Source organism: Ranitomeya variabilis, chromosome 4 (genome assembly GCF_051348905.1).
Source record: "Ranitomeya variabilis isolate aRanVar5 chromosome 4, aRanVar5.hap1, whole genome shotgun sequence".
Taxonomy (NCBI): Eukaryota; Metazoa; Chordata; class Amphibia; order Anura; family Dendrobatidae; genus Ranitomeya; species Ranitomeya variabilis.
The window spans coordinates 168784829-168803414 of record NC_135235.1 but is presented as its reverse complement, the minus strand read 5'-3'; the positions used below and the strand labels follow the sequence as shown (position 1 = coordinate 168803414).

Below are 18586 nucleotides of genomic sequence, written 5' to 3'. Positions count from 1 at the left end.
GTTGTCAAATATGGCTATACTATGTTTTTCTATATCTCGTAGATTTGTCTTTGCCTGTTTTAAAATAATGTTATACCCTCAAACTTTGCTTAACAATTTTAATTCAAGGTCCTCAAGGATTCAAAGGAGACAGAGGTGTGGCAGGGGAAAAAGGCTCCCCAGGAATTCCAGGAACTAAAGGTGCTATTGGACCTCATGGGACAGGACCAGCTGGTGCAAAGGGGGACAAAGGGGACGGAGGTAAAAAAAGAAATTCTAACTATATGCAGTATATTTATATCTCTGTGACGTAACTGAGTTTAACCTTATTATAAACATTTGTTTATAAGTAAAGGACAAATATTTCTAAGAATAAATACGATTTATGGTCAACCTAAGATATGAGTCCTTCAGGCGGAATTAAGGATCTGAACTCTGTATCATTACTTTTAGGTCCATATCTTTGATGTGGAGCCATACAGTCTCACAATATGGGGTATTTTTAACATGCTACTTAATATTTAGGGTATGGTCACACAGGACATATCCAGTTTGATTTTCCCAGTCGTAAAATATATTGCAGATTTAGTATTGCGTTGCAAAGGGTGTAATGTGCAGCAGGGCTGCCACTAGGAATTTTGGGCACCATACTGGCAACATTTTTGGGTCCCCCTTGAGTCTCCACCCAGGCTCCACCCCAGCCCACCTCCACCCCCTCAAACTGTCCACAGTCCCACCTCTCTCTCTTGGAAAAACTCCACTTCTCACCAATTACACATTAACAGTTCCAATCACCAGATCACACATATAGCCAGCAGCTCCTGTTTTGGCCAAAAGATTTTTTTAATCTGCTACCATGACAAAGTAGACTCTTTTGGCCAGCTCCTACTCTACTCTAATCTATTAAACATTTGTTAAAATATGCAATACAATTTATGTATATTTTTAGTTATTTTTTAATTTTTAAAATGACTAATAATATCACATACAAGGGACAAATATAACCGTACCATGTCCAGACCACATATTACCACCACACAGTGACCGAGTAATAGCACTCAATGAACAAATACCACCAGACCATGGCTGGACAACATATTATCACCACATAGTGACTAAATGCTACAATACTGATCATTAATAAAAAAGACACAATACTGTCACCACAAGTGCCATTATACACAGGAGATCTATACTTAGTATGCAGTGTCTGTGTACAGGTAATACAGTGATCACCAGTGACATTATACACAGGATCTCTGTACATAGTGTCAGTGTAAAGGTAATACAGTGATCACTGGTAACATTGTACACATGACCTCTGTATATAGTATACAGTGTATAGTGTCAGTGTACATATAGTGTGTACAAGTAACACACTGACTCACCAGTGATGTCTCTAGGTAAAGTCCTTCATCTTCTTTTTTAATCTTCATCCAGCACAGACTGCCATCACTTCTTCCAACCAGGGCTTGTCTCTGCAGGAAATTACACAGTTATCTAGAGCTCTGCTTCCAGAACACATTACTTAATTTTTTCTCAACTTCTACACTACACCAGATGAAGAAAAAAAGGCAACATAATGTCACTCTGCACAGTAACAGGACCGCCCCCCCCATTTAAAACAGTATCCTCAAAAAATAAAATAAATACTTCACTGCCGTAATAATATCCGTTAATTAGCCTATATGGTAATAATATCCCTCATCCTGGCCCATGTATCTCATTCCTGGCTCCAGCCATATGTTATCCCATCCTGCCCTCATGAGTATCCATTCTGCCCCCATATGATCACCCCATCCTGCCCCACCTGTCTCATGATCCTGCCCCATCTGTCCCATGATCCTGCCCCATCTGTCCCATGATCCTGCCCCATGATCCTTCCCTATTTGTCTCCATCATATCCAACCTGCCCTATGATCCTGCACAATGTGTCTCTGTTCTGCATCATGATCCTGCCCCATCTGTCTCCATCCTGCTCCATATTCCAGCTCCATTTGTCTCCATCCTGTCCAGTGTCTCCAGCCTGCCCTCCGTGTCTCCATTCTGCCCTCCGTGTCTCCATTCTGCCCTTCATGTCTTCCAGCCTGCCCTGTGTCTACCATCCTGCCCCATGTTTCCCATCCTGCCCCTTGTCTTCATTCTGCCCCTTGTCTCCATTCTGCCCCTTGTCTCCATTCTGCCCAATGTCTCCATTCTGCATCATGTGTTTACATCCTGCCCCCATGTCTCCATTCATCCTCCTTGTCTCCATTCTGCCCCATGTGTTTACATCCTGCCCCCATGTCTCTCATCCTGCCCCTGTGTCTCCCATCCTGCCCCGGGCTTGCCTTTGGCCGGTGTCCAGCGCCGACACCCACCCTAGGCATTTCAAGCACGGACTCGCCGGCGAATGACAATGACGTCAGCTGAAAGCCTCTGGTTGGCTGGCAGCTTTTAACCATTACCACACGGGCCTGCACGGCAATTGAGTTTAACTGAACCTACGTCTCGGGTCAGTAATTCCCTGATGATGGCCCTGATGGCAGCATATAATGACATGCTGCTGTATTCAAATCCACTGCATCATCAATTTCTGCTGTTTATTTTCTCCCCAGCTTGTGAATTAGATTTTGTATAATAAGCAGCAGATCTTCCACCTAGATAGTCCAGAAAATTAACAATGTATACAATTTATGTGTGCATACACAGAGACAGCATATATTTTAGAATCTAAAAATCTACAGGGACAAAATAATGGAAACACCTAACGTTTGGCATCATAATCTTCGAACATGTGATAAACATGCAAACCGTGATATATGGTAATGTTTTGCAGTTGATTATTTGTGTTATGTGATATGTGTATGTAAATTAACTGTTTGCTTTGCATAATTGTAAGAACATTGATGAGAACTTGATACCAATGACAGACCTCTCGGATTTTCAAAAAGGCCAGATTGTTGGTGCTTGTATGGCAGGCGCTAGTGTAACAGAAAGTGCCTGAATGCTTGGCGTGTCAAGAGGTACTGTCTCCAAAGTAATGACTGCGTTTGAAAGAGAAGGAAAAATGTCAGCAGCAAAGCACAGGTCCTGCCGAAAGTCAAAGATGACTGAGAGAGAAAGTCGGCCTCTAAAGCGAATTGTGAGAGCGATCGCAAGACCACGGCTCCGAAAATCACTGGTGAGCTCAATGAACACCTACAGAACCCAGTTTCCACAAAAACTGTTTGTCGGGAGCTGCACAAATCTGGATTCCACGGAAGAGCTGCAATTAGAAAACTGCTGCTCTCAATGACAAATGTTTCCAAGTGTTTAGAGTGGTGTAGAAACCTCCAGAATTGGTCCCTCGAGCAGTGGAAACATGTGATATTCTCAGACGAATCATCATTTACCCTATTTCCAACCTCTGGCTGAGTGCATGTTTAGTGACAGCCAAAAGAAGCATTCCATCCAGACTGCCTTCTCCCAACCATAAAACATGGCAGAGGTTCTGTGATGATCTGGGGTGCTATTTCATGGAGCTCCGCTGGGCCAATGATATCCCTTCATGGAAGAATTAACAGCCAAGATTATTTAGGCATTTTGGGCAACCAAGTGCATCCAATGGTTCAAGCACTGTTCCCGGAGAGGAACGCCATCCTTCAGGATGATAACGCACCAATTCATACAGCTAGAATCGTTAAAGCATGGCACGGGAACATTCTAATGAAGTTGAGCATCTCATCTGGCCCCCACAATCCCCAGACCTCAACATTATTGAGCATTTATGGTCGATTTTAGAGATTCAAGTTAGACATCAATTTCCGCTGCCATCGTCGCTCAAAGAACTGGAGGGTGTTTTAACTTCGGAATGGGCTAAAATTCCTTTGGAAACAATTCACGCCTTGTATGAATCCATACATCAGAGAACTGAGGCTGTAATCGCCGCAAAAGGTGGACCTACACCAGATTAAACTAACTTTTGTTGATGTTTCCAGGTGTTTCCATTATTTTGTCCAACCCCTGTACTAAATTTATTGTGGTGCATGCAGAATTATTAATTTAGTACATCATGAAATTTGGTCTAATTTTACAAAAACGTTTGGTTGGCTTATATTGTACCAAGAAAGTGACTTAAAATCGCATGTGTAACGTGGTGCACATTGTCACATTGTCCCCTTAAGTCATGTTGTCTAGTTGCACTAGAAAAGATAAACAGGTGCGCTAGGTACTGTAAATTCTTTTTGCACATTTAATTTTTAAATATGTTAAAACAGTAATAGTCTTTACTTCATACAATCCTATTATTTAAGTAAAGTTGTAGAAGTAGTCCGAACAACCTCTCTTTAGTGTTGGATGTATTAGAAAAGTATCTATACAGTAGACTATCTATGATGTCAGGATTGCCATCAATTTTTACTGTTCCTATGAGTCAGAAGTTGTACAGGCAATTATTTCAAAATGGTGTAATATTCATATTTTTTATTTTTGTACTGTCTTCCTTAAAGGTTTACAAGGAATTAAGGGAGAAAAAGGACCAATTGGTGTAACTGGGTCAGGAGGCACTCCTGGAGCTGCGGGTGCTAAAGGTGCTACAGGAGCAACAGGACCACAAGGGATTCAAGGGGTTAAAGGAGCTGCTGGTACCAAAGGAGATAAGGGAGATCCAGGTATGTTGTACTGCAGATACATTTTTGATTTTCAATATACTAGAAATATATTTGTCAAGTAACATTACAACAAAACAAGGAACCTTTGTAGAACCATTGTAGGTCAAATATATCTAGAATACTACCATTCAGCTTATGTGAAGTGTGACGAAGTCTAACACTTAACAAGCTGCCCTTCTGAATTTGACATAGACCTGCAGAGCTATGATCCTGACATTGTTCTTTTTTCCCACTCCCTTCTCTCAGTGTTAGAAGTCAAGGGCAGGGAAAGGAGGCTGAACACTGGAGTTTAGAGTGGGAAGTTACTGAGTTGAGCAGGTACTACAAGCTGTAGATAGGGAGAATGACATGATGGGATTTGAATCATATAAGCTGTGTATCAGTGTACAGGGAGAGGAAAATATCCAATGCAGAACTGCAGGGTACAAGTAAGAATATATTTAGCATCAATGTCTGTCAGCAAATGTAGAAGACATCCGTCATGGATTGTAGATTGTGAAGTGAGTGTAAAAATGAAGCTAGGCTACTATATGTGAGCTAGAAGACATTCTCAATCCCCAAGACTTATGCACAGTGTCCTTTATGGGAGGGACATTCCTACCTGTGAATATCTGCAGCTAGGAGCCTTCTGCAAACTGTCTTTCAAAGCGTATGAAATTGACTGAAAGATTGACGATAACAGCCAGAAACGTTTTCCAATTTTTTAAAATCTCATTTCCCTTTTAATTCTCTAGGCAGCTGTAATCTATTGTGGCCATTCAAATAAATTATATTAATTAAATAATTTGTAACACTAATCCAACACTTTACATTTTTTATTCTAGGGCCACAAGGACTCCAGGGTAATGTTGGTTCCTCTGGAGCTAAAGGTTCAACTGGTGTTCCTGGAGCTGCAGGTGCAAAGGGAGAAAGAGGATTAACTGGACCACCTGGAACTGCAGGGGCAATGGGAACTGCTGGAGTTAAAGGAGATAAAGGAAATCCAGGTATAATAAATTATTTTGGCTAACTTACCAAAGAGTTAATGAATTGGGCCCATAGCATCTCCCATTCGGACACCACCTCATCTCAACCCATCTCTATTTCTCTTTCTTGAAACCCTGTACTAAGACTCCTATTCTACTCCATCTGACCTTAGATCATTTTTGTACCATTTGTAACCTGATGACACACAAATTTACCACTCTGATTCAGATGTCACCAGAATTGCAGTGTCTACCAGATATTTCTTCTTTGTTCTAAGAGAGGTTTCTAGAACTCAACTGAGAAATGTGAATTGATTCTTTCCACAATCTCACTCAACCACACCATCAGACCTATCAATCATTGTTAAAAGATCTATTCAAAGAATAACCTTTGAGTCTGCCCTGTTTTTCGGACCCAGCACACCCAAGCAATAACTAGCTTATTCCAACTCCAACTCAAAGACATATCTTGAATATACACTAGTGGATTATGTAATTAATTCCCTCAAACATTAACTGCAACATTCTTCTATGTGGCCTTCCATGTGACACTGTTTCAGAACTCTCATCTATCTTAATCTTTACCATCCGGATATTTGACCTCTCCCCTTGTTGCCACTCTGCTATTACTTCTGCTATTACTTCTGCTACCCCCCTCTGCCAACCCCATTGTTGTGAATTCCGCTCTTAGTCTCCCTCCGGTGGTTGTAAGTGGCATTTTTGCGAGTTCTGCTCTTGGGCTCCCTCCGGTGGTTTTAAGTGGTACTGCTGCTCCTTGGATTTACTAGTCAGCAGCTGCTTCCACTGATTGTCTTTCTGGCTCTACTATTTAGCCTGGTTCTATCCTTCAGCCTTTGCCAGTTGTCAATGTTTCCTGCTTGTATTCACATCTCTGCTTGGATTTCCCTGATATTCTGACCAGTTCAGCAAAGATAAGTCCTGGCTTGTTCTTTTGTTGTCCACATATTGTGGACTTAATCGTTTTGCACATTCTATGTTTTTTCTTGTCCAGCTTGTCACTATGGATTTATTCAGTTAAGCTGGAAGCTCTGGGAAGCAGATTTACCCTCCACACCTTTACTCAGGTGTGGAGATTTTTGTAAACTCTGTGGTGGATTTTTCTAGTTTTTAATACTGACCGCACAGCATTCTTTCCTGTTCTATTTATCTAGTTAGACTGGCCTCCTTTGCTACATCCTGGTTTCATTCTGCGTATGTCATTTCCCTCTCCACTCACAGTCAATATTTGTGGGGCGCTGTCCTATCCTTTGGGGATTTTCTCTGAGGCAAGATAGCTTTCCTGTTTCTATCTTTAGGGGTAGTTAGTCCTCCGGCTGTGACGAGGTGTCTAGGGAGTGACAGGAACATCCCACGGCTACTTCTAGTGTTGTGTTAAGCTCAGGAACTGCGGTCAGTACAGGTACCACCTCCTCCAGAGCACGTCCCATGTTGCTCCTAAACCACCAGATCATAACAGTACAACTGGCCAAAAATGAATTAAATGCATCTCAAAAGAAGGAAAAAAAAGTTCTGAACCATTTTTTTTTCTGCAGTCTGTTTTGTCTTTTTTTTCCTCTTAATCTCTGGGTGGTTCAGGATTTTGGCGCTGGCATGGATGTTCAGGGTTTGTTTTCTCGTGTGGATCAACTTGCTGCAAGAGTACAGAGTATCCAAGATTATGTTGTCCAGACTCCGGCTTTAGAGCCTAAAATTCCTACTCCTGATTTGTTTTTTGGGGATAGATCCAAGTTTTTGAACTTCAAAAAGAACTGCAAATTGTTTTTTGCTTTGAAACCCCGTTCCTCTGGTGATCCCATTCAGCAGGTTAAGATTGTCATCTCTCTGCTGCGTGGTGACCCTCAGGACTGGGCATTCTCCCTTGAATCAGGGGATCCGGCATTGCTTAATGTAGACGCATTTTTTCAAGCGCTCGGATTATTGTATGACGAACCTAATTCTGTAGATCATGCAGAAAAAACCTTGTTGGCCCTATGTCAGGGTCAGGAAGCGGCAGAATTATACTGCCAGAAATTTAGAAAATGGTCTGTGCTCACTAAATGGAATGAGGATGCTCTGGCAGCAATTTTCAGAAAGTGTCTTTCTGAAGCCCTTAAAGATGTTATGGTGGGGTTCCCCACGCCTGCTGGTTTGAGCGAATCTATGTCTCTAGCCATTCAGATTGATCGGCGCCTGCGCGAGCGCAAAGTTGTGCACCATATGGCAGTGTCCTCTGAGCAGAGTCCTGAGCCTATGCAATGTGATAGGATTTTGACTAGAGCAGTACGGCAGGGATTCAGATGTCAGAATGGGCTGTGTTTTTACTGTGGTGATTCTGCTCATGTTATTTCTGATTGCCCTAAGCGTGCTAAGGCTACGTTCACATTTGCGTTGTGCGCCGCAGCGTCGGCGCCGCAATGCACAACGCAAATAAAAACGCAGCAAAACGCATGCACAACGCTGCGTTTTGCGCCGCATGCGTCGTTTTTTTCATTGAATTTGGACGCAGCAAAAATGCAACTTGCTGCGTCCTCTGCGCTCCAACGCGGGCGCCGCAGCGACGCATGCGGCGCAAAACGCAAGTGCGCCGCATGTCCATGCGCCCCCATGTTAAATATAGGGGCGCATGACGCATGCGGCGCCGCTGCGGCGCCCGACGCTGCGGCGAGGACCGCAAATGTGAACGTAGCCTAAGAGGGTCGCTAGGTCTGTTACCATCAGTACTGTACAGCCTAAATTTCTCTTATCTGTGACCCTGATTTGCTCATTATCGTCCTTTTCTGTCATGGCATTTGTGGATTCAGGTGCTGCCCTGAACTTAATGGACTTGGAATTCGCCAGGCGCTGTGGTTTTTCCTTGCAGCCTTTGCAGAGCCCTATTCCTTTGAGGGGCATTGATGCTACACCGTTGGCCAAGAATAAACCTCAGTATTGGACTCAGCTGACCATGTCCATGGCTCCAGCACATCAGGAAGATTGCCGTTTTCTGGTGTTGCATAACTTGCATGATGTTGTTGTACTGGGTTTTCCATGGTTACAGGAACATAATCCGGTGCTGGATTGCAAATCTATGTCTGTGACTAGTTGGGGTTGTCAAGGGATACATAGTGACATTCCTTTGATGTCAATTTCCTCTTCCTCCTCTTCTGAAGTCCCTGAGTTTTTGTCGGATTTCCAGGATGTATTTGATGAGCCCAAGTCCAGTTCCCTTCCTCCACATAGGGACTGTGATTGTGCTATTAACTTGATTCCTGGCTGTAAGTTCCCTAAGGGCCGACTTTTCAATCTGTCTGTGCCAGAGCATGCCGCCATGTGGAGTTATGTCAAGGAGTCTTTGGAGAAGGGGCATATTCGGCCGTCTTTATCACCATTGGGAGCGGGGTTCTTTTTTGTTGCCAAGAAGGATGGCTCCTTGAGACCCTGCATTGATTATCGCCTTCTTAATAGGATCACGGTCAAATTCCAATACCCTTTACCTTTGCTTTCTGATTTGTTTGCTCGGATTAAGGGGGCTAGTTGGTTTACTAAGATTGACCTTCGAGGGGCATATAATCTTGTTCGTATTAATCAGGGTGACGAATGGAAAACTGCATTTAATACGCCCGAAGGCCATTTTGAATACCTTGTGATGCCTTTCGGGCTTTCTAATGCTCCTTCTGTATTTCAGTCCTTTATGCATGATATTTTCCGCATTTATCTTGATAAATTCATGATTGTGTATTTGGATGATTTTGATTTTTCCGATGATTGGGAGTCTCATGTGAAGCAGGTCAGGATGGTATTCCAGATCCTTCGTGATAATGCTTTATTTGTGAAGGGGTCTAAGTGCCTATTTGGAGTTCAGAAGGTCTCTTTTTTGGGGTTTATTTTTTCTCCCTCGTCTATAGAAATGGATCCTGTTAAGGTCCAAGCCATTCATGACTGGATTCAACCCACATCGGTGAAGAGCCTTCAGAAATTTTTGGGCTTTGCTAATTTTTATCGCCGTTTCATTGCCAACTTTTCCAGTGTGGTTAAGCCCCTGACCGATTTGACGAAGAAAGGCGCTGATGTGACGAATTGGTCCTCTGCGGCTGTTGAGGCCTTTCAGGAGCTTAAACGCCGATTTACTTCTGCCCCTGTGTTGCGTCAGCCGGATGTTTCTCTTCCTTTTCAGGTTGAGGTTGACGCTTCTGAGATTGGGGCAGGGGCCGTTTTGTCTCAGAGGAATTCTGATGGTTCTTTGATGAAACCGTGTGCCTTTTTTTCCAGAAAGTTTTCGCCTGCGGAGCGCAATTATGACGTTGGCAATCTGGAGTTGTTGGCTATGAAGTGGGCATTTGAGGAGTGGCGACATTGGCTTGAGGGAGCCAAGCACCGCGTTGTGGTCTTGACCGATCATAAGAATCTGATTTACCTCGAGTCGGCCAAGCGGTTGAACCCTAGACAGGCTCGATGGTCCCTGTTTTTCCCCCATTTTGATTTTGTGGTCTCGTATCTTCCGGGATCTAAGAATGTTAAGGCTGATGCCCTCTCTAGGAGTTTTTTGCCTGATTCTCCTGGAGTCCTTGAGCCGGTTGGCATTCTTAAAGAAGGGGTGATTCTATGTGCCTTCTCCCCTGATTTGCGGTGGGTGCTTCAGGAATTTCAGGCTGATAAACCTGACCGCTGTCCTGTGGGGAAGCTGTTTGTTCCTGATAGATGTGTAGAGACCGCAGGTAAAGAAGGATGCAGGGACAAATAGGAGCCAGAAAGCAAATAGCGTTTTTAACTTTCTTTTTAACTTCCAACCAAAAAGATAACAAACGTTTTCCACGCAGGGAACTTATATACAAGAACACAATCTCGCAGTAAATCCCAATTATTATATGGCCGCCCTGAACTACACCCGTAGAACGCGGCAGCGCCTCACTAGTGACTCCCTACTAAGATAAAGTCAACAACGGTCACTTATCAGTGCTGGTTCAGCGATGTAGTCCTGACGGGGAGGCTCCGACAACGCCGTAGTCCTGATGGCGGAGGAAGGAGGTGTCTTCTGGCGACGGGCCCAGGCGTAGAGTCGAGTCCAGAATGTCTTTTGCGGTGCTGCGTTCCCTCCTGCAGGCGGACGTTGATCCGAGGTAACAGCCTCCCAGTCCAGAGAAGAGTCTTTTTGAGGAGGATTAGGAGAATAATCAGTATCAGTCACAGCTGAGACGAAACCATGCGAGTCTGTAGCACTCTCTGGCAAGGTGTTCTCAGGGATCGCGGTAATACTGTCCCTGAGCTGGTCAGCACTACCCCTCTGCCTGGGGGGTCGCTGACGACGAATGCGTCTCTTTTTGGGGGCTCCAGTAATTGCCCGCAGTGTCTGTTGCACGTTTTCCCCCTGCTTCCTGCAAGTCTCACTGCGGCCTGCACACTCACAGCAACTGCGCTGCAGTTTCCTCTCCTCAGAGATTTCCCGCGCTTCTCTGCCCCTGCTTTCGCGCGTTTTGCTTTTTATCCTCTCCTCTCCCTGCGTCACTCTGCCTCCTGTCACATGAGCCTGGCTTCCCATGCACCCCTCAAATCCGTCCCCCGGAACCCCGACTCCCGGCAACAATGATTCCACCCGTCTGCACAGCTCACCAGGTCCCTGTCCCCTACATTCCCCCACCCTGTATGCTCGCTAGTCCCTGGGCGAGGCCTTCGCACTGACAGGTCGCCCACCTGACGGATTGTTCCACACTTGGGTCTGTCTAGTGTGTAAGTCAGGACTGTAGCGAGTTGGGGGTCTACCGGCAGTAGAACGTTCAGAACGTCGTGGCTCGGGTCCTTGTGTAGGGGGTGTTGGGGGAATGTCGTCAGCGGAAGGGTGACTGGTCAGGGGTAGTGTAGTAGTCGAGATAGGGGGAGTATTTTGACGCCGTTCTTCTTCTTCATCATCTTCTTCATCCCACCAATGGTTGTTGGGGGACTCAGTCGTAGGTGGCTCTTCCCTGATTGCGGATTCCGGGGTGTCCGAGTCAACAGAGCGACACAACCGGAGCATGTTGCGATGAAGAATGCGAGTACCTGTACTTCCGAGGGCCTCAGACTGCACTTCATATACAGGTCCATGCGGGTCTATACGGCGAAGCACCCGATAGGGTGTTTTTTCCCAACGATGGTCTAACTTGTTTTGCGGTCTTTGCTCTCGAACGAGTACTCGATCACCTGGCCGGAACTCTGGGGGTTTTGCTGTAGGGGTGCTCCGATGCTCCACTTCCCGAATTCGAGTGTGTACCAGTCGGTGTAAGGTCTGCAGCCGATGCCGATGATCACGCACCCACGAAGCCATCCCTGTTCGGGGGCCTTCTTCCTCCGAAGACAGTTCCAGATCTGTCATGCCTTTTCCTGGGCGCCCAAAGACCACTTCATACGGGGTGCGTCCTGTGACTTGATGAACTCTATTGTTGTAGACCCACACTAGGTCAGACACGTACTCCGGCCAGCGGGCCTTCTGATCTTGTTCTAGCGCACGCAGCATTTGAAGCAAAGTCCGGTTAAACCGCTCACAAGCCCCATTTCCCTGGGGATGATACGGTGTGGTGCGTGACTTATCAATGCCGTAGAGGCGATGCAGCTCTTCCATGACCTTGCCCAAGAAGCAGGCGCCTTGATCCGAATGTATTCGCCTCGGACAGCCGTAAACTTGAATAAAGTTCTTACAGATAGCGCTCGCCGCCGACTCAGCTGTCTGATCACGGGTAGGGATGACTACTGCGAATTTTGAAAAATGATCTACCATAACGAGGCAGTGTTCGTAGCCTTGATGCGCTGCTCCAATGGTAATGTAGTCTATCATTAATACTTCAAAAGGGGCAGACGTCGTGATGCTCTGCACAGGCGCCCTTTCCTCCGGTGACTTGGTTAGCTCACATTGTCGACATTGTCTACAGGCAGTTTGTACTTCCGCAAGCAGCCGAGGATGATAGAACCGAGTTTGCAGCCACTTAAACGTCCTCTTCACTCCGAAGTGTGCCCCGGACTCATGAGCTTCTTTAGCAACTGCGGCCACCACAGGCCCTGGTAAGACCATCTGCCAGGTCGGCTCAGAATCTGCCAGAGCCATGGTTAAGTGGCATAAGAGCCCGTCCTGAAGAGTTAGGCGCTCCCACTGCCGCAGAAGAAGGTTCAGATCTGATGGGAGAATTTGTCCAGGGGTTCTCACGGGCAATAGACCATTCGTTATCCACTGTCGCAATGGAGCTAGTTCCTGGTCTTCCTGTTGTAGCCGTATCCATTCGTCCCGACTCTGAACCAACAGTCCTGCAGCCGTTCTGTTCCCGGTCTGTTCCCGGCTCACAGCCGTCTGAGCAGCGCCCCCGATGGCGTAGGGGATTTCTTCTCCCTCCAGCTCCTCATCTCGGTTAGTTCTTGGGGGATTTTTCCGCAGACGAGATAATGCGTCAGCATGAACATTCTCCGCTCCTCGCTTGTAAAGGATACGGTATCTGTACTTGGCCATCCGGGCTACCCAGCGCTGTTCTAGGGCACCCAATTTCGCATTTTCCAGATGTGCCAATGGGTTGTTATCCGTGCGTATCAGCACCTCGGAACCGGCCAGGTACTCAGCGAACCGCTCCGTCATAGCCCACACCACGGCCAGCAGCTCCACCTTGAAAGAACTGTAATTGTCTGGGTTCAACTCAGAGTCATGAAGAGACCGACTCGCATAGGCGATCACTCTCTCCCGCCCATCCTGAACCTGAGACAACACAGCCCCCAATCCCTGAGAGCTGCCGTCGGTGTGTAGGATGAACGGTTGCGAAAAGTCCGCATAAGCCAACACCGGCGGCTCCATGAGAGCTGTCTTCAAGTCCCGGAACGCTGCTTCTTGAGGCTCCTGCCATTGTATCTTCTTTCCCCGTTCCTTGGGGGAGCTTCCTTTCAGCAGGACTTGTAGATTGTGAGAACGGCGAGCAAAATTCTTCACGAAGCGCCGGTAGTACCCAGCGAGGCCCAAGAATGCCCGTACATCTTTAGCGGTCTCCGGTGTGGGCCACTCCTGGATTGCAGCAATCTTCTCCTGCGATGGCCGGACTCCTTCGGCGGACACCACATGTCCCAGGTACTCGATCTGTTCCCGGAACAAGTGACACTTCTGGGGCTTCACCTTAAGCCCGTATTTCAGCAACCGATCTAGTACCTGTTCCAGTCGGCACAGATGTTCCTCGAATGTTGGGGCGTAGATGATGATGTCATCCAGATAAATGAGAGTGGCCTCGAAGTTCAAATCCCCCAGACACCGCTCCATTAATCGTTGGAAGGTGCCTGGAGCGTTGGCCAGCCCAAACGGCATTCGATTGAACTCAAATAGTCCCATGGGAAGGATGAACGCTGTCTTAGGACGATCTGCTTCTGTCATCGGGACCTGCCAGTATCCGCTGGCTAGGTCTAAGGTGGAAAAATATTTGGCCCGACCCAGCACGGAGAGAGACTCCTCGATACGGGGAAGTGGATAAGAGTCTCGGACGGTGCATGCATTTAGCTTACGATAGTCCACACAGAACCGGAGCGTGCCGTCCTTTTTCCGCACCAGCACGATCGGGGCAGCCCACGGGCTCTGACTCTCGCGGATCACTCCCTTTTGTAGCATCTGGCCTAACAACGTCTTTACTTCCTGGTACATCTGCGGGGGAATCTGTCTGTACCGCTCCCTGATGGGCACTGTATCTCCGGTCGGAATTCCATGTTCGATGGCCGTGGTACAGCCAAAATCATCTTCATGTTGCGCAAACACTTCAGCATAGTGTCCAAGGAGCCGCTGCACTCGCGAGACTTGTGATGGATCCAGACCCGGTAATTCTGCTCGCATATGTTCCAGAATAGTTTGACCTTTTCGTAACGCTATCAGCTCAGGATCCTGTGTAGACCGGACACTGACCATCCAGGGATCAGGGGAATCCACCTTTAACTGTAAAGTATCTGGAGGAGGCATCACTTCTAACGGTCGTAACACTTTGGCCATCTCACTTCGGACCCGTAGCACGACATCGTGTTCGTCCACATTCACACATCGCACTGGTACGGCCCCATTTTTAACAGTAGCCAGAGATCGGGCCACCAGCAGTCCTGTGGGCAAAGGGGACGTACAGGTGGGCTCAACCTGCACTTGCACTCCTTCCAGAGGGATGCGAGCTCGGATGGGCAGGGATATAACAGTCTGTCCTGGGGGAAACGTCACTTCTGCTGTCGGGGAGGTGATTACTTTCCCTAGTATGTCTCCCTCCTGAAAGGTCTCTTGCACACGGACTTCCCTCACTAACTGTCTGAACACGGAGCCTTGAGGTGTACTGGTCCCCCACTGATTGAGTGTCTCTTGTGTGGTCTCCCCTAACAGCAAACTGCCAAAGTCCTTCAATACATTCATCCCCAAAGTCACGATATGTTGTGGGCTGGGATCCCCCCGTGTCAACACAACCCCCCGGCGGCCCAGGTCTTTCCCACATAAAGATATTTGCATCCAGGTGACCCCTTCCACTGGGATGGGCAGCTGATTGGCGGCCTGCAACCGGATTACGGGGCCCCATTGGGGTCTGACTGACACAGGGAAGTGTTTTCTAAAATAGGCCTCGGGCATAGTCGTGACTTGAGATCCGGTGTCCACCAGACAACGTACAGCCCGCCCTTCAAACTCTGCCCAAACCAGGGGGCAGCTGGCAACCAAATTTTCGGGACTTTCACCACCCATCCGCGGGGATTCTGACTCCGAGCGTCGTCCCCTTAGCTCGGAGTCCTCTAGTTTAACGCCCGCCGTGACGAGGCCCTCCCTCTCCGGGGGCACTCCCGTGCGAAATGTCCTGCCTCCCTGCAACCATAGCAAGCACCGGAGACCGGATAATATCCTGAACGAGCGCCACGAGCTGGACTCCCAGACCCTTGCCCCCGGGGTAGCTCCCTTGGGCTTCGCGCATTTTTTTTTACTTCGGCCAGTTCGTCTCGGATTTGTTTGAGCTCCTGCCGCATCTCCTGAACCCACGACGGCTCACCCCCTCCTGGTGCAGCGGTCTGGATAACCCGATCCTCTCCTGTCAGGACCGTCACCCCCCTCTCTTGCTCCCGGGTGCGGGCCTCATTGCCTATGTCGGAGAAAGTCAGGCGCGGGTCGACCCGCACTCGTTCACGTAGAGCCTGTTTGGTCAACTCATCCCGCAGTCCCGTCACCAGTTGGTCGCGCAGGGTCACGTCGACATGTCCCATCCCCATACCATCTTTCCGCACGATTGCAATGTTTAGCTCTTGCAGAGCATTCATGTACTGAGTGACAGTCTCGCCCTCTTTTTGTCGCCGTCCAAACAACCGGGCCCGCAGCTCTCCCACGTCGGTGGGATCCCCGTGCGTCCCCTCTAACACATGTAACACCCCGGTAAAAGTATTCCGCTCTGTGGGGGGTCTCAACATCACTGAATCTCGGGCCTCTCCGTCTAATGCCATAATGGCTACCTCAGCTTCCAGGGCCGGGGTCATAGGATGCATTCTCAACAGCCCCCTCATCCTCTCAGTCCAGCTCCACAACAACATGTTGCTCCCATTAAACTTGGGCAAATTGTTTAACATGGCCCCCAATGAGAGAGAAGCTCTAGGCCCAGCCCCATCCTCCGTATCTTCTGGCTCCTTCTTTGGATCCTGCATCCTGCCGACTACGCCAAATGTAGAGACCGCAGGTAAAGAAGGATGCAGGGACAAATAGGAGCCAGAAAGCAAATAGCGTTTTTAACTTTCTTTTTAACTTCCAACCAAAAAGATAACAAACGTTTTCCACGCAGGGAACTTATATACAAGAACACAATCTCGCAGTAAATCCCAATTATTATATGGCCGCCCTGAACTACACCCGTAGAACGCGGCAGCGCCTCACTAGTGACTCCCTACTAAGATAAAGTCAACAACGGTCACTTATCAGTGCTGGTTCAGCGATGTAGTCCTGACGGGGAGGCTCCGACAACGCCGTAGTCCTGATGGCGGAGGAAGGAGGTGTCTTCTGGCGACGGGCCCAGGCGTAGAGTCGAGTCCAGAATGTCTTTTGCGGTGCTGCGTTCCCTCCTGCAGGCGGACGTTGATCCGAGGTAACAGCCTCCCAGTCCAGAGAAGAGTCTTTTTGAGGAGGATTAGGAGAATAATCAGTATCAGTCACAGCTGAGACGAAACCATGCGAGTCTGTAGCACTCTCTGGCAAGGTGTTCTCAGGGATCGCGGTAATACTGTCCCTGAGCTGGTCAGCACTACCCCTCTGCCTGGGGGGTCGCTGACGACGAATGCGTCTCTTTTTGGGGGCTCCAGTAATTGCCCGCAGTGTCTGTTGCATGTTTTCCCCCTGCTTCCTGCAAGTCTCACTGCGGCCTGCACACTCACAGCAACTGCGCTGCAGTTTCCTCTCCTCAGAGATTTCCCGCGCTTCTCTGCCCCTGCTTTCGCGCGTTTTGCTTTTTATCCTCTCCTCTCCCTGCGTCACTCTGCCTCCTGTCACATGAGCCTGGCTTCCCATGCACCCCTCAAATCCGTCCCCCGGAACCCCGACTCCCGGCAACAATGGTTCCACCCGTCTGCACAGCTCACCAGGTCCCTGTCCCCTACAGATGGACTAGTAAGGTAATTTCTGAGGTTCATTGTTCAGTGTTGGCTGGTCATCCTGGGATTTTTGGTACCAGAGATTTGGTTGCTAGGTCCTTTTGGTGGCCTTCCTTGTCGCGGGATGTGCGTTCTTTTGTGCAGTCCTGTGGGACTTGTGCCCAGGCCAAGACTTGCTGTTCCCGCGCCAGTGGGTTGCTTTTGCCTTTGCCGGTCCCTGAGAGGCCCTGGACGCATATTTCCATGGATTTTATTTCGGATCTTCCTGTTTCCCAGAAGATGTCTGTTATCTGGGTGGTTTGTGACCGGTTCTCTAAAATAGTCCATTTGGTACCTTTGCCTAAATTGCCTTCCTCCTCTGACTTGGTTCCATTGTTTTTTCAGCATGTGGTTCGTTTGCATGGCATTCTGGAGAATATTGTGTCTGACAGAGGTTCCCAGTTTGTTTCTAGGTTTTGGCGGGCCTTTTGTGCTAGGATGGGTATTGATTTGTCATTTTCTTCGGCATTTCATCCTCAGACAAATGGCCAAACTGAGCAAACTAATCAGACCTTGGAAACCTATTTGAGATGCTTTGTGTCTGCTGATCAGGATGATTGGGTGGCTTTCTTGCCGTTGGCCGAGTTTGCCATAAATAATCGGACTAGTTCGGCTACTTTGGTTTTGCCTTTCTTTTGTAATTTTGGTTTTCATCCTCGTTTTTCTTCAGGGCAAGTTGAGCCGTCTGATTGTCCTGGTGTGGATTCTGTAATGGACAGGTTACAGCAGATTTGGACTCATGTGGTAGACAATTTGACGTTGTCTCAGGAAAAGGCTCAACGTTTTGCTAACCGCCGTCGGTGTGTTGGTCCCCGGCTTCGGGTGGGGGATTTAGTCTGGTTATCTTCTCGTCATGTTCCTATGAAGGTTTCTTCCCCTAAGTTCAAGCCTCGGTTTATTGGTCCTTATAAGATTTCTGGGATTATCAATCCGGTATCTTTTCATTTGGCCCTTCCAACCTCTTTTGCCATCCATAATGTTTTCCATAGATCTTTGTTGGGGAGATATGTGGTGCCCGTTGTTCCCTCTGTTGATCCTCCTGCCCCGGTGTTGGTTGATGGGGAGTTGGAATATGTGGTGGAGAAAATTTTGGATTCTCGTTTTTCGAGGCGGAGGCTTCAGTATCTTGTCAAGTCTAAGGGTTATGGCCAAGAGGATAATTCTTGGGTTGTTGCCTCCGATGTCCATGCCGCCGATTTGGTTCGTGCTTTTCACTTGGCTCGTCCTGATCAGCCTGGGGGCTCTGGTGAGGGTTCGGTGACCCCTCCTCAAGGGAGGGGTACTGTTGTGAATTCCGCTCTTGGCTCCCTCCGGTGGTTGTAAGTAGCATTTTTGCGAGTTCTGCTCTTGGGCTCCCTCCGGTGGTTTTAAGTGGTACTGCTGCTCCTTGGATTTACTAGTCAGCAGCTGCTTCCACTGATT

General features: G+C 47.9%; 1 protein-coding gene across 1 annotated transcript in view; it reads left to right on the top strand.

Moving 5' to 3' along the window:
- Positions 1-18586, top strand: part of LOC143770102 (uncharacterized) — a 66970-nt gene that overhangs the window by 34528 nt on the left and 13856 nt on the right. The window contains exons 5-7 of the mRNA XM_077259366.1: positions 109-240; positions 4449-4610; positions 5435-5596. Coding sequence (XP_077115481.1) covers positions 109-240; positions 4449-4610; positions 5435-5596 — 456 coding nt within the window. The remainder of the gene's footprint in view (positions 1-108; positions 241-4448; positions 4611-5434; positions 5597-18586) is intronic.